At 46.8% G+C, this 17,374-nt stretch overlaps 1 protein-coding gene across 1 annotated transcript; it reads left to right on the top strand.

Annotated features, from left to right (window-relative positions):
* Positions 1-215: 215 nt before the first annotated feature.
* Positions 216-16,855, top strand: LOC147021317 (uncharacterized). The gene is made up of 3 exons (XM_085891155.1): positions 216-1,337; positions 1,741-1,810; positions 15,747-16,855. Exons 1-3 carry the CDS (start codon positions 879-881, stop codon positions 15,887-15,889), a joined length of 672 nt encoding a protein of 223 aa, XP_085747281.1. The 5' UTR covers positions 216-878; the 3' UTR covers positions 15,890-16,855.
* The last annotated feature ends 519 nt before the right edge of the window (positions 16,856-17,374 follow it).

Raw genomic sequence — 17,374 nt, 5'->3', positions numbered from 1 at the left:
AGGCCTCTGATATGTGAAGTTACAAAAATTTCCAATGATAACTGTGCTCTGCAGAGTGATTTATACGTGATTACAGACCAAAAAATAAAAAACATATGAAGGTCAAGGCCAATCGCCACCAAAAATTAATCAGCTGAGCGCCAGACCATGAACTATATTCCCATGAAGTTTGAAGACGATCCAATCAAAATTACTCAAAAAATAAGGGTTTAGTCGACTCCCCTGATTTGCGCCAAAGTGACCTTGACCTTCAAAATTTTGTGCACTGAAAGGGACCTCTATAGGCCTCTGATATGCGAAGTTACAAAAATTTCCGATGATAACTGTGCTCTGCAGAATTTTTTATACGTGATTCCAGACAAAAAAAACAAAAAACATACAAGCTGACTAACATATCTTGCAAAACTTCGTTTTGGCAAGATAAAAACGCTTCAGAGTGGAGCCGAATAGAGGAAGATCAGAGAGAACTCACGGAATTTGTACGATGGAGGGAATCCGTGTATCAGGAACATACATGTCGATGGTTTGAGATGGAACAAAAAGAGAAAGAGGTGCTAAAGAGTGAGCACGTGGTCAATGAATTGGAGAACAGGATTATTCAACATGAGGGAACGGAGCGTGGAAAACGGACACAGTTTGAAAAAAGGAACAGGTCAAAAGAACGGGAAATAAAACATCGAGAGCTTGAGATGTACCACCAAGAGGAAGAGATTAGAGAACGAGAAAAGGAGGTTGAGAAATTGCAGAGTGATGTACCGACGAGAAGCGGAGGCAACGAGCAATTCTTAGAGACAAAAAAATATTAAAAGAGGAAGACTTCTTCCGTCGAGAAAAAGAGGTACATCAGCTGGAGCAGGGGATTAATAAGAGGGAAAACGATGTGCGCACACGCAAACTCAAGGTGTGGGAAAGTGAGGACAGGAAGGAAAAAACCACAAGAGCAGGAAAAGCAGAGACGAAGAGAGGAAGAAGAACAAAGAGTAGAACAGGAAAAGCAGAAACTACTCGAACAGGAAAAGAACAGACGAGTTGAACAGGAAAACGAGACTGGAACGAATCAAGAACTCGGGAAACCCTTTCAGAAATCCAACGAGACCAAAGAGGAGGCAGAAGCAAGTCTTGATGTAGAGGAGGCAGAACATGTGCAAAAAATTGCTGATTGTAAATTGCAAGCAACAGCAATGGACAAGCAACAGTGGAATGACAAGCAACAGCTGACACAGCATGTTGTTCAAGGGTTACAGCAGAAACAGAGGCCTCACTCTGATCGAAGGCTGAAACAGCAGCAGGAGCAGCATGGTGTTGATGGGCCACACCACAATCAGGACTTTCAACAGGTAAGCATCCATCAGTACTTTGGAGATGTTGGGGAAACATTGTGGGAAGAGATACAGCAAATCCCAAGATGAAGACATTAAGTTGAAATAAATTTTGGCATTTAGTCTTTTATAGAAATTTCTGTAAATACTTCCTTTGATGAAGAAGAACATCATAAATTGTCAGGATGTTTGCAATTATATTTTTGGTGGGAAAGTTAACTTATTGACACGTTCATCCCCACAAAGGATAGGTCACAAGAATTTCAACTCCCCTTAATAGGATGAGATCAACGAATTCACCTTTTCACTGGTTACCTATTCTATCAGTGCATTTCCTTCTGTGCCATATCCTGAACAAGTTATCAAACTGATGAACATATCAACGTGTTTAATCTTTCACATTTTTATTGTTTTTCCAAAGACCCCTCAGAAGAGACGCCCGTTCCCTCCTCCACCTTCCTCGTACAAGAAACCATCTTACCGGTTGGAACGTAAGTTACCAAGGAACTTACCTTACATTACAAATTATTCCAAACTTTATCTGAATTGCATGTTCTTCACGTCTATCGTGTCCCATTTGATTTGTGCTTCAGAAGTGGTGAGAACAAATTAATATTTTCCTTCACTCGAAGCCAGACAAGCACCAAACAAATCTTTCAATTGGTGGAAGTCTGGTGTGAATGTTAATGTATCCATAAAGAAGTCATTGTGAACACCTGGATGTTCGATAAAATTAATTTATTGAAAAATCAAATGTTTACAATCCCACTTTCAATCAGCGACGGGTGACTCGAGCTACCTTCCATGAAGCAGTCCATCTTTGTTCTCTTCTTTGTCTTTAGATGAGGTTTTGTTCATTTAATTTGAACAGGAAGTGCGGATTTGTGGGCTTTGATGGACCAAATTGTCTCAATTCCCTTGAAAGGTGACATAGTGGGAGTTGGTGATGAAGAAAATCAGGATGTGTAAGTGGAGGGAAAAGTAAAATAAAACGTGAACTGAAACGAGCCTGGAGGCGACGATGGTTCATGGACATTATTGAACAATGCCACGATAGGTACGATATTGAGGAAGCCCGACCGTAAAAACCTATCTCTTCCATCAAAATTGACCAAATCAAATCGGATTTTTTAATATGTTGTACTTATGGACATTACGCACAGCTTCTGGGAAATGAAATTGCGAGAAAAAAAAAAGTTCAAGTGGGCGTGGCTCCGCCCACAAGGGGCGTGGGACGCCCCTCATACAAAAAGACACAACTTGACCATGATATCTAGGTGGCTCCGCCCACAAGGGGTGTGGGACGCCCCTCATACAAAAAGACACAACTGGACCATGATATATTAGACGGCCGGCCAAGACTATCTCCGGGGTCTAAAAATTAGGCCCGTAGGCATTTCTTGTTAAAAGTGATTATGCATGTCCGAAAGTAAGATGATAGGGTGAAGCTTCAGAATATGCCCCATACCATCTCAAACTTTGACCTTTGAGGTCAAAGGTCAAGGTCAAATGCCAAATTCTTCATTTTTTGGTTATACTGAATTTCGTTTCAGCATTGCCACATCTATATGCCTGTGTATGAATTATTTGCCTACTGTCCTTTCGTCTCAGCAATAAATTTAGACTAGAGATTTACTTGAAAACATGAAAGGCCGCAATTGTAAAATGGCCATTTTCTCGAATTTCTGAAGATGGACGCATGTAATCTTCTCACGTGAGTTTTCAACACGTAAGATGAACTCATGTGAGATCAAAACGTTGTATAAGAGAGTTGGCACATAAGAGAATGTTTGAAATATAATTTGCTTACCCATATAGCTGTAGTTAGTGGTAGTCATTATTGCAGTTGACAGCGTCACACCCGCATGTTGGGATACAGTTCTGGCGAGACTTGCTGCACTTACATGCACTCGTTCGACACTTGCTTTTACGCGCACAAGTGACTAGTTCAGTACAAGAAGCTGGAATGGCGGGGAGTCGCATCCACACGATCTCAAGTCCAGAGTCTGTTAGCTTCCAGCCACCCGTCTCTTCTGGAGCTTCAACCGCTATCCGAGGTTTATTAGCCTGGTACCAGATTTTCGCCTGATGATTTGACCTGATATGATGGACCTCAAATGCGTCGAAAGTTGGCGGTAGCTTTTCGAAATCCTGGAGACCTTTTTCGACCATCTGGGATTTGGCAGAGAGCAGATCGTCAGCGTTGTCCACTCCATACAAATGGCACAGGAACTTTTCAGCCTCGTCAGTGGATCCATCACGCCAAATATTTGCCAGTAGCTCCGGCTGCTCCACGTACACTTTCCAGCAGCTCCGTTTCCCGTATCCGTAAAACGAAGACGTCACATCACATCCCGTAAAGGCATGAAATCCGAGCAGATTGTTCCTGACAAGACGCGATAGCTTTTGTGCAATTGGTGCAATTTGGTAATAGACACGTTTTTTGCTAGTCCCACTTTTCATCCACAGATCAACGTTTGCATCACCGAAGAAATGGATGAGGAGTAATAATACATCTGTATCCTTGCTCTCCACGACCACTCTCTTGTATTTCTCCCTGACGGTATGTGCTGCATGTGTGACCATGCGCGTATCGGCCTCTTCATGGTTCGCGGCCAAATCAGTAATTTGGCCACGTTTAGTTGACTTCGCCATCTCCGGTTCAGCGAAACCTCCCCCTACAATCAGCTCGCAAGACTGTGGGTAATTCTGATTAGTCGAAATGAGGTACTCAGCGACGAATTTAGCGAGGTCAGCTTTGTTCTGGTCCAGGGCTATGAATCTGTCCCATACCTCTGGCAGTGGTACGTCTCCTTGATCAATGATTTTTCGGATTGGTCGCTTCTTCTTGCCCACGCTTTGATCGAGTTGCCGATTTTATTGACCCTGTTCCGATGTACCGATCGAAGACGATGTCGATGCGAGTGAATGACTGGTGAAATAGCTTTACAATCCTCTTGTGATATGTACGACCAAGGTCAGCAAACGTGCGACAATGAGACAGCTTCCCCATCACTTGGATCATGGCGTGACCATCGATGATGAGAGCTGACGGCTCCTGCAGGGATGGAATATTCGCTGGTGTTTCGATATCCACGTCGTTTGTCAGGATATGAATCATAGCCTTGTTTATCTGATTCATCTGTCTGTTTCTCTTGACGAGCGACGATGGAAGCGACAAAAGTTCGTGCTAAAGAATCCTGGACATATCGACACATCGTCCAGCTCTGGTTGCATTGAACAACCTCTTTATGAGTTTTGCGTTTGCCTTGATGAATTTCTTCTCGGCTGTTGAGGTCAGAGCTGTGCTTTTGGACAGATGAGCAAAGGATTTGGAATTGATCCTCGACAGCGTATCGAAGAAACCCGTCTCTCAAGTTACCAGCCTCTTATCCACAAAACTTTGTAACCTTCGAAGACCTCGCTCATAGGCTGACAACAGGGAAGTTTTGTATTCCCATTGTGGCGAGATCGTTTGTTGTCAAAGATACAAGTGTAGGTTCCTGCGATTCCTCCACCAGCCCTGGTGATTGTGTCGGTGGGAGTGTATCCGCTGCTTGGAAAATACAGAATCGCTCAAACTGGTCCATCAGATTTTGAACATTGCCTTCATCATGCCTTAGACATCCAGGCATAGCCTCCTTTCTCGTAGATATCGCCTCCTCTACGATCTCGTCATCGATCAGTTTTAGGAGCCGTTTGGTATCTAGGGCAATTTCGGAGCGCTCACACCACGTCAAGCAGAATCGATCTTTTACAGTATCATTCCTGGTGATTCCGATTATGCCATTCGATATTTTACACATGCGGTTGATCCATTCTGTAGCTTGATCGACTGGCACAGAGCTGAACGGACGTTTCCTGCATTGTACCACAAAGTTCCTGGCGAGAAATGCACTGTATGCATCAGGCGCTGTATTCTCCAACATTTTCATGTCAGAGAGATACACCGGTCCCCATCTCACATAATTTGTGTGGTCATACGCACATAGCCACGGTAACATCTGTGCGAACGATTTTAGGTGCGCCTGCCAATCTCCCTCTCTATTCGCACGGATGAATTCCAAAAGTGTGCTGACCATTTTGATGTAATTCGTCTAGAATTCAAAATTGCGATCAGTTGCGCGGCATCGGTCAAATTCGTCCAATTTCGTCAATACGTCTGATCTTTCGATGGTTTGTCTCAAAGCACAGATGGCATGGCTCAGTGCATCGTATTTGCAGAGAAGACCATCTGCACTGCGACATTTGTTCCTCACTTCCTCAGCACATGTCTTGATAGCCTTGATCGAAGCGATTGTTGCGATATCATGACTTTGCTCGAGCCACGCCATGAATTTGGTCCATCGGATGCGACACAATGCTTTGTACGTACAAATATGTCCATATACTCCTCGGTAGTATGCTTTTCCACCAAGTACGCTTGGTATCGTATCAGGAGCGAATAATCCCGCCTCGATGCAGATATACTCCAGCCCTGCGCTCTCATAATGCTGTCCAATAGCTTTGAGGTAATTGAAGAGAATGTGGAGATGACCAAGGAGGCATATAACATTGCTGTATTTGGCGGGATCGTTCCATACGAGTTCTTTCGTCCGACTGTAGAGAGGTTGGTCAGCAAAAATGACCGTGTGTGTCTGTTCCACCTTTTCACTGATATTCATGAACTTGGTCATCACAGTTGTCATTGTGTCATCATGGTCTGCTGGTGCCTTCAGAATTGGGAGCATACCTACATTGGTGACAGGTGAGGTCCCGTTCGTCGCCCGACTGTTAAATGTCGCCCATGGTGGCACAGATTGTGACTCACCACCATGTAATATTCTTGATAATGTCCATGCCAAGTCGTTGGACTTGCTGTTATTTGCATTGCCAGACTCTTGGAACCACGACTCTACGTTGATGAAGGCAACATCAGGAAAAGTGGGGGACGGACAAATACCAGAACGAGGTTTCGTGTATTCTAATATGTGCATCTTGCCGATTCGTTCCTGGCTGAGAGCTTTAGTACGACCGATATGCCGAGGTTCATCTCTGTGATAAACAGTTCCGTCATCTCGCTGCCACACTGCCATCTGTGTATAATGTGTAGTGTTGTTGCCGTCAATTGTTTCCTCAAGTACGTCAATATTGGCACATGAACTGAGGACCAGCCCTGAGGTCTTGAATGGGCGGATTACCTCGGGGATAAAGACTCCATCGTTTGTGTCGGCCCTGTCGAGAATATCATTTGCGATGGACGTGTCAATGCGCCGGATTGTATCGATGCTGATACAGTGACCACTTGCATGCAATCGATCCACCAAGGCCTCAGATTGTGTCATTTGATGTACTGTCATCCCTAATCTGTGGCGTATTGGCATACGCGTGCAAAGCACAATGCGGAGAGCGTTGTGGGGGCGTGGAGGAGTGGTGTTGGTAGTCACGTGTCTGCAATGCATATAGTTGTTCGTGCCGCTCGAGGCGTGTGGTAGTCTACGGTACTGTACATCCAGACACGCAATAAAAAGAGTTACGGCAACCCTCACGACTCTACGCGCCTCACTGCCCTCCGGACACTACACTTGGCGACGAGGCTGTTTCGGATCGACGCGTGCAGAGTGCCTGGTTTTCCTCGGTGTTGACTTTGAGTGTTTGGCCGGAGCAATTGGATTGTAGGGCGCATGGAGCGCCGGGAAAATCAGCGCAACTAGTGCGGTTCGAGTTCGATCACCTGGCGAGGAGCCCAGGGAAGCGCATTGCGAGTTTCGCACGCCCGCGGCCGCACGCACAGTCTTCGGTGCGGGTCGAGTCCTGCAGCCAGACATCTCGCCGTCGCCTGCGAATTCGCGTCGAATGAACGGCAGGACGTCTCGAGGATGGTGGAAGGTCGGGGCACAGCGCACGGACGAGTGCCCGTCTTCGTCGGAGACTACTTCGAATTGTTTTCAGAGCAGTTGGGGTGCTATTTCCACGTTAATGATGTAGACGACGAGAGCAAGCGCAAATCGATCTTGATCACCTCGCTATCAACGGAACATTATCGACTGCTAAGTGATTTGGTGGCACTGGACAAGCCCAGTGACGACGGGCTGTCGTTTCAGGACGTGGTAGAGAAGATGAAAGCCCATATGGCGCCGGAGAAGTCATTGCAGCTGGCTCGATACCAGTTCGATCACCTCGCGAAGGGTGCGGAGGAGCGCGTCGCAGATTTCGTGGCGCGGGTGAAGCATTCGGCCGTGGCTTGCAAGTTCACGGCAGAGGAGCGTCCAGCTAGACTCAGAGATTGCTTTATTTCTGGGTTGCAAGACGCGAAGATGGTGTCGGCGATTCTGCGAATGCGAGGTGTCGACGTTACATTCCACTCGGTGGTCGAGACTGCTTCAGCTGTCTAGCAGACACTCAGAGATGTCTGCGCCATCGCCGGTCAGGGCGTGACGGGTGATCCCAGCTGGGGCATGTCGGGTGACCCCGGGGTCCACGTGATGACCCAGGTGCCCCAGGCCACGCGCACGCCTTTCGGTACGGGTCCCGAAGGAGACACAGGTGCACCTGGAGGTACGCACTCCGAAACAGGAACCTCCTCCCACCGAAACTCTAATCGGCCCGGCACGGGATGTCCAAGGCCACTTTTCGGTGCGGGCCGGGGCCGCATGCCGCAGTGCGGCCGCGCGAGCAGCGAGATGAACACACAGGGGTGCTGGGGGTGTGGAGGACAGCACCTGCGGCGGGTGTGCCCATATAAAAACACCGTGTGTTTGCATTGTCACAAGGTGGGACATCTGAAGCGTGTGTGTCAAATGGCGGGGGCCGCCGTTAAGGTCTTGGATAGCGAGGTGCGGGACGACCCCAGCGACCTGGAGCGCGGCCTGCAGCCTGGGCATAGCGATCCCGGCGGCCCGGAGCAGGAAATGCAGCCGATGTTGAGCCTGTTTTCAATTGGTCCGGAGGTAACAAGACCAGTGACAGTGGAGGTCGAGGTGAACGGGGCACTGATCATGTTTCAAGTTGATACCGGGGCCGCGGTGTCGGTCATGGGCGAATAGACCGCTCGTGACGTCCACGGTATTCACCTGGTCAAGACGACCTTTTCGCTGTACACGTACACCGGCGAAGCGATTGCACCACTTGCTGTGACAGACGTCTCGGTGGTCTTCCAAGGTCAAAGCGCCCTACACTCATTGTTTGTGGTACGAGGGGAGGGGCCCGCCCTTTTGGGCCGGGACTGGCTGGCTAGCCTCAGGCTAGACTGAATGGCGCCAGCCAGTGGCCTTGGACGTCCCATGCCGGGCCGATTAGAGTTTCGGTGGGAGGAGGTTCCTGTTTCGGAGTGCGTACCTCCAGGTGCACCTGTGCCTCCTTCGGGGCATGTACCTCCGTTTGGGCCCGGGCCTCCCTCGAGACCCGAGGGCGAGGTCCCGGCGGCAGGAGCCACGACGATGCAACATGGGTTTCCGTTCATTGCTTCCTGCAACTATGATATACGGTTCCGGAGCAACGGGGGCCATGCCAGCTGCGACAGACTCTCGCGCATGCGCTGCGCTCATGATACAGTGCACACCCGTGTCGTTCAGGCGATTTCAGCGGGGGATTGGAGCGAGCCGGTCGCATTCAAGAAGTTCGCGGAACGCGACCATCGATGGTGTCCTCTTCGACGTTCAGATGGGGCCCGGCATGCAAGTCGCCTCAACGTCGTGACAACCAAGAGGCGTGCGCACAGCGTGGTTCATAATTGTTAATTGTTGTGTGTTTGATTCTCGCGGCACGAGTGATTCAGCATGGCATTATTAAAGCAAATGCCGACAGTCCGCGTGTGAGCATAATGTGTTTGGTTGGGATCAATCAATATGATGATCAGTATGATGATCAAGATGATGTGAAGAACTTGTAGACAATCATTGCGAATAAAGAGGTCTTTCAGATCTCCGGCTTTGATGACACTCCGCGGTTCGCTGCCCTCTCATGTGTTGGAATTATACTGTGGGGATGCGCTGTACGTGAAGAGGAGTTTGCCTCGGCGCAGACGATGTTTTTGCTGGTGTTTGACCCTGATATGTATCCGGTCAACGCTGTTCGTCTGTATGGACATGCGTTGAAGTCTCGGCTGGAGTTGCTGCGTCCAAAGGGGTCGGAGGCAGGGGCGGTGTTGCACCCGGGGCTGATGCGCGGTCAATTTGGTGTGAGACGGCTGGTAATGGAGCCGGCTAATTGCTTGGTTCGGGTTAAGGGCGGGGAGCCGGGGCAGGTTCGCTGCTCAGCGTCACCCCTCCCGTTACTCTCGCGGGGGCCGGGTGTTATCTTCAAAAGGCCGCCTTCCCCGCTGCTCCCGCCAGCGACGGCGCCCTCATGTCTGGCGGACTCAGCATGTTTACCTGTTTCTGTCCGTGGGGGACGAGCAAGCTTGTCGGCCAGGGGCGCAGGAGGTTCATCTAATCATGTCACCTCGACCTCGCCGGAAGGCGTGTAAGCATGGGCCGCCTGGGAGTGCTTCTGCTGCATAGTGATACTGTGCTCCCAAACTTTCCTCTTTATATCTCTAACACGGCCATGGTTATTGTGGTCTGCAGACATCATTGGCTTCGTTGTGCAACTCAGTACTCGAGCACCAGTCCACTGCATTTGGGATTCAACTCACTCGCACCACCACGATATATGTTGTGATGGGGATAGAAGGATGAATTATGTGCCAGATGAGAACAACGGCATCATTGTAACAGGTTGTGCAGATGAAGCACACTTTCTTTTGTGCCATCTCGTCTGGGTGATTCACAGCCCGACCATCACCCCAGGGTTGGATCGAGCGACGTGGTACTTGGAAGATTTTACATGGTTGATGTCGTTTTGTTCCTCTGTTTTTTTATGTCGTAGTATGCTTTGCCAATTATGCTTATCATTATAATTGTCATTTTATAATCATACTTTAAGGAGGGAGGAATGTCGCGTATTGGCATACGCGTGCAAAGCACAATGCGGAGAGTGTTGTGGGGGCGTGGAAGAGTGGTGTTGGTAGTCACGTGTCTGCAATGCATATAGTTGTTCGCGCCGCTAGAGGCGTGTGGTAGTCTACGGTAGTGTACATCTGGACACGCAATAAACAGAGTTACGGCAACCCTCACGACTCAACGCGCCTCACTGCCCTCCGGACACTACATAATCCAATGTGTTTGGGTGTCAGCTTGCGCCCCTGGGAAAGGCGAAAGATGATGTCCTGTGTGATATCACAGACTAAGCGGTCGAGCTCTGCACATGTATCAGCAGCTTCAGTATTATCCTCGATCGCATCGGCGAAAAGGACTCCGAGAAATATGTGCAACGATTGGGGGATGATCTCATTCACATGGTCTTGGTCGATTCCTCGCCATCCTAATTCGTGACCAGGGCGGCTATTGAAATTGTTGCGCAATTGGAGAGCAGAATGCACAGATGCCAACCCTCCCGATTTCATCGGGAGGCTTCCGAAAATTCACCCAAACTCCCGCCCTTACGATCACTATCCTTATCCTCCCGAAATTTTGATATTTTTGCACTGTTCACTAATCAGAATGTACTAGTATGAGAATTGAATGAAAAGCATCGTCTGCTACGTATAGCATGTGGTAACTCCATAACGTTCGCTGCTACCAAATTGTACGTAAAAAATTGCAAATTCAAATGAGGAGCAGCGAAACATTGGGTCTGGATCTCGCTTATGCGATCATGCACTGAGATTTAGTGCATGCGGTATGTGTGCAATACAGTGCATGCGGTATGTATGCACAGTGTACATGCATGCGATATGCTCACTGCATGCAGCTGGGCCCCGTACCAGCCCGGCGGTCACGACCACCGTGCGGTGTTTAACAGCCGCTAGAGTTCTACGAGTCGCGCTGCAGCTGTGGAACATCGACTTCGAAGTTACCGATGCTTCAAGCCCTCGATGTTGATTACGAAATGGCAGAAAAGAAGCTTACGAAGACCAAGAAATGGTCTCAGAAGTACAAGACCGAATACAGTCTCCAATAACCGTGTATTCGAAAGTCTGAAAGAGGAATTCATCATGCGTATTGTACAGTATGCAGCGTTGATATTTCAGTTGAGCACGGAGGTCGCGATGATATTCGGAAGCACGTTGGAAGCAAACGGCACACAGACATTGCAAAGGAGAGATCTTCGAGCACGAGTACCGGTACACTTCTGAATTATTTCACCAAACAAGGGACAAGCGAGGAAGAGGATGTTACCCGAGCGGAACTTCTCTTTAGTGGATTTATTGTGGAACATAACTTGCCCATATCAGTCTCAGATCATGCTAGACCTCTATTTCAAAAGATGTTTCCAGATTCAAAAGTTGCTTCAAAGTATGGATGTGCAAGAACAAAAACTTCAGCAATAATTGGTGAGTTGTCAAATGTTACTGCTTCATCTATTGCCGATATTGCTAGACTAGCTCCATTTAGCCTAGCTACAGACGGTAGCAATGACAGTGGTGAGGCCCAGCTATATCCTGTCCTGATTTCGTACTATGACAACAGTGCTGGGATTGTGAAGCAAGGTTTGCTAAGTTTGCCTGCGTGCAAACAAGATTCCACTGGAGAAAACATTTTCAAACTGCTTGATCATGAGTTCAGTGACAAGAAAATTCCGTGGGGAAATTGTGTTTCCTTTTGTGCTGATAATGCCTCTGTCATGGTGGGCAAGCACAAAGGAGTCGCTGCTTATATCCACAAACAAAATCCAGAGTGCTACATCATGGGATGCCCTTGCCATATGATGCACAATACGGCCAAGAAGGCGGCTCAGGCCTTACCCATTGAATTAGATGACTTTCTCATCGATATTTACTACTACTTGGACAAAAGTAGTAAACGCGTCAAAGGAGTGAAAGCACTGCAAGAACTCTGTGATGCCCCGACACACAAGATTCTGAAGCATGTCGCAACAAGGTGGCTGTCCCTTGGTCAGTGCCTAGACAGGCTGATTGAACAGTGGGAGCCACTTCGCCTCTTCTTCAAAGAAGAAGTACGAAGAAAAATGCAACCAAATGTAGCCAAGACTCTACCATCTACTGCCAGTACTGGCATTGCAGGATCAAGCACTAGTGGAGCAGCATTCACCACTACCACTGCAGTATCTGCTGCGAAGAAGACAGCAGGGACAGCACCAAAACCAATGCTGAGAGCAGGTAGCATCACCGGCCCTTCATCACGTTCATCTACAAAGCAGATCCCTTCAGAGTCGAGAAAGACTGTGATAGTCCCATCTACAGGCAAAGAAGGACCCAAGTTAAGTTCTGCTTTTGCCAAATCACTTGATAGAAGCTCAGCAAAACCTTCGAATCAGAGGTCTTCTTCCTTGGCTGCACCTACCTCAAGTTCTCTCCTCAAACATAAAATTGGATCTGGTACTACGAGTCTGACCTCTTCTGCTGGCAGTAAACGCAAGTGTGATCGCCCTGCGGCTAAGTGTACTACGAGTTCTACAACTAAAAGCACATCTTCCTCAAACACTGTGCAGGAATCTAGAGAAAAACGTGTCAACAGGATGTTCTTGTCTCCACAAACAAAACTCTATTGTTTCTTCCTTCGATATGCTAACAAGCTTTTTGAGAAGGGGAATCTTCTGCTCCAAAGAGACGAACCCTGTATTCATCTCCTGCACGGAGAATTGAATGGTCTTCTGAAAGATATCTTCGTACGGTTTTTGAAACCATCGGTGTCATCGGTTGCTCTGGTAAATGTACCCTTCTCTGACAGAAATCATCAGAAGAATGATGAGGACCTCATGATTGGGAACGATGCCAAACTGTATACAAGGGAACAAAGGAGTCTCAAGAAATCCACCTTCACTCTGAGTGAGTCAGACATCCAAGGTTTCTTCAGTGCAGTTCGCTCATATTATGTGAAAGCCTGCAATTACATCTTCAAAACCTGGCCGCTAGATGATGAATTAGCCAAGCATGCTCAGGTGCTGGATGTTAAGCTACACCAAGAAGTGGGGTTTGACTGTGTGGAGTTTTTCATCAAGAAATTCCCCTGTCTGTTCAGTGGCGGTGATAGTGACATAGACAGTCTTGAGAGTGAATTCGCTCACTACCAGGCAGACGCCTCCATAGCTACAATTGCTACTGAGACAGTGAGAGTGGATGAGCAGTGGCATCGGATTTCACAGCTCACAGATCCCTGCACTGGTGCCAAGAAGTATCCTAATTTGAGCAAAGTGATGAAGGGAATCTTGGTCATTCCTCATTCGAACGCATCATGTGAGCGGGCACTCAGTCTTGTATGGAAGAATCATACTGAATTTCGTCCCAATTTGAGTGTCAAAACCCTGGAAGCTCTCTTAATTGAAAAACTAGCTCATAGCACCCCCTTGCTACCAGAGAGAATACAGCAAAGACATAATCAGAAGGGCTAAAAGAGCCACACAGCTGTCACTCAGCAAAGCTGCCATGGAAAAAGCAAGCAGCAGTAGTACCAGCCAGTAAGGTAAGAAAAATATTGCTTCTTTTGTGCTTTTTGTTAATCTTTGATTGTCCCCTAACTTACTAATATTAACATACATGTAACATTAAAAAGTGCACAATTTTCCCCTTTTTTTGTTCAAAAAGTGGGAATTCTTAACATGTTAAATGCTCCAAAATAGGGCTCAGAGCGCACTAGAGAGCGTCTAGAACCCCAGAGCTTCCAGGGCCCTAAGGCGGGCCCTGGACCCCGCCGCAAGGGTCGAGCGCTCCGTGCTCGAGATGTGCGCTTAGCGCACATTATTTGGTGTCGGTTGCAAATCCTCCCTAATTCTGATTTCCAAAAGTTGGCATCTCTGAGAATGTACTATTTCCTGCAGTGGATTGCTGGCCATCATCGAAAAGTCATTACCATCATCAGAATCTTCCGAGTCTTCATCCCTGTGCATTCCTGACAGAGATGTTGAAATGATACATTCATTCCTTTCACTGGGATACAAGAGCAACGAGGCTGTACGATTGAGGGGTCTAATGAAGCCAGCTCTACTCCCGAGTCTCTTAGACACCGCGTCAGTGAAGGTTTTCCTTCGTGACAAATAGCTCCGATGTATTTCCTGTCCTTTTCGCTTTACATAAATCCTGAAATCGCTTCCAAATCTCCCCCATATCGTATACATATCCACGTGAAAGCCTGTCATTCAGAATGTTACATACGGTCGTCAGCTCCTTATCTTCACCTTGTCCAACATCCAGTCTTTGTTTCTCTGCTTCTCTCAAATTTGATCAAGCATGAGAGATGATATTTGCCTTCAGCAGCAATCAGATCTACTGTGCCTGCCAGACGAATCCGCAGTGCCGTGTCTACGTTAGAAAGTTCCAGTATCTTACGGGATAAATGCATTGTCCGGATATCATGTAATTCAGTTTGACTCTTGCAAACTTTCTCACCCTGTTTTCCCTTCCTTTCGTCTTGGCAAAATATATATTTTGCCCAGTCTACTTTTTCATGTTTTCCACGCAATGACCATGCCCCCAAATCCATGCTCTCCCCGCCACCGCCAGTTGCAGCTCCTTCGCAAAGTGGTTTCGATCTGAGACTCTTCAATCGACTTTCAGCCGTGAAATCACAGCAACACGAGCTGTGCCACATCAACGGCGATTCCTGTATTGACATATCGTTCAGCCTCTTCAATCTATCAGATTCCTCTCCGAGGCGATTGTGTTCAGCGAGGACCGTGATCACCCTATTCTTACCGTCGTGTGATACTTGGCGTGTTACTTCCTTGCACTTTTTTGATTTCAAACAGAACAGACATGTGGACGCGAGTTCTGGCTCTTTTTTTGCGTTTTTGCGAACCTATCATTCCTATAGCTTTCATTTCATACATTGCCCCGAATTTAACAATGCAATTGTCGTAGATTTCACACAAAATGAAAGCAAAACAACGCAAAAGACGTGTTGAAAGCTCAACTGTTCAGCGCCATGTTGCACACACTGGCGACTTCATCCGCAAGAGTGATTAGTGGACTGAGTGGAACACCGTGGGCGTGGCCACGGCACGCGCGAGGGATGCTTCTATTTCGTGATTTTTTTGAGAAAATAGATTTGGTTGCGCTTGGTATGGGGCAAATTCTCAACAACAGACATTTTCTACCTTTTGGCACCCCATACCAGTTTTTAACATGAAATGCCTGCGGGGTGTCACGATAGGTTAGGTTGGCCAGCCGTCTATATAGCTCGTGTCCAAGTTTCATCAAGGTCGTAACAAACGTCATGGAGCTATGCTCTGGAGAGAGTCACAGACAGACAGACAGACACGCAGACACAACGAAAATAGTGGTCACTGTTGGCACCCGTGAACCAATATGCAAAACGAGGGAGAGGGAGAAGCACAGAGAGATTCCGAGATATTCATTCCAGGACTGTGTTGGAAGGCAGGATAATGATGGAGATGATGATGATAATGCTCTTGAGTGGTTTTGACTTCCTTTTGTTGATGTGTGTGCAGAGGAAGAAGTCATAGTAATGCCTGCTGGAGAGGAGGATGCCATGTTTGGGAGTGACTCACTCATCACTCGGCCATATAAGGTGTCCAGGAATGCAAAAAGATTCGCCAGGCTCATGCAGATGGCTGATTCAAGCTGTTTCTAATGAGCAGTCTTCATAACTAAGGTACAATAAATACTCAATTGACTTATTTCATAACCTGGATCCTTTTTGTGTCCATGCTTGTCCATCTGTCACTTCCCTGTTGAAAACATCCTGACAAGAACTCACTCATTCCAAGTGTGGAGAATTTAATAATTTGAATGAATACATCAAGCAGGTGAGGTCCCTCCCTAATTCATGAAGGGAACGCAGATATTAACCCTTGTTGTTCACTGCCTGACATCATGCCTGACTTCATTATTGTACATCATGCGTGACTTCATAACTGTACATCATGCGTGACTTCATAACTGTACATCATGCGTGACTTCATAACTGTATATCATGCGTGACTTCGTCATGGTACGTCATGTGTGACTGTCACTGTACATCATGTGTGACCTTACTATACATCACGTGTGACTTTACCATACATCACGTGTGAATTTATTACTGTACATCACGTGTGACTTCATTACTGTCCATCACGTGTGACATTGTTACTATACATCACGTGTGACTTTATGACTGTCCATCACGTGTGACTTCGTTACTGTACATCACGTTTGACTTTGTTACTATACATCACGTTTGACTTTATTACTGGACATCACGTGTAACTTTATTACTGGACATCACGTGTGACTTTATTACTGTACATCACGTGTGACTTCATTACTGTACATCACGTGTGACTTTGTTACTGTACATCATGCGTGACTTTATTACTGTACATGAGGCGTGACTTCATAACTGTATATCATGCGTGACTTCGTCATGGTACGTCATGTGTGACTGTCACTACATCATGTGTGACCTTACTATACATCACGTGTGACCTTACCATACATCAAGTGTGACCTTACCATACATCACGTGTGAATTTATTACTGTATATCACGTGTGACTATTACTGTACATCATGCGTGACTTCATTACTGTACATCACGTGTGACTTACTGCACATGAGGCGTGACTTTATTACTATACATCACGTGTGACTATTACTCTATATCATGTGTGACTTTATTACTATACATCACGTGTGACTTCATTACTGTACATCATGTGTGACTTTATGACTATACATAAAGCGTGACTTCATTATTGTACATCACGCGTGACTATTACTATACATCACGCGTGACTTTATTACTATACATCACGCGTGACTTTATTACTGTACATCATGTGTGACTTTATTACTGTACATCACGTGTGACTTCATTACTGTACATCATGTGTGACTTTATTACTATACATCACGTGTGACTATTACTGTTCATCACGCGTGACTTCATTACTGTACATCAGGCATGACATTGTTACTATACATCACGTGTGACTTTATTACTGGACATCATGTGTCTTTATTACTGTACATCACGTGTGACTTTATTACTGGACATCATGTGTCTTTATTACTGTACATCACGTGTGACTTCATTACTGTCCATCACGCGTGACTTCATTACTGTCCATCACGTG

The sequence above is a fragment of the Eptatretus burgeri genome, chromosome 8 (assembly GCF_056783735.1).
Source record: "Eptatretus burgeri isolate ZD-2024b chromosome 8, Ebu_testis_v1, whole genome shotgun sequence".
NCBI lineage: Eukaryota > Metazoa > Chordata > Myxini > Myxiniformes > Myxinidae > Eptatretus > Eptatretus burgeri.
The sequence above is the reverse complement of the archived record's forward strand: the minus strand, read 5'-3'. Positions and strand labels throughout refer to the sequence as shown.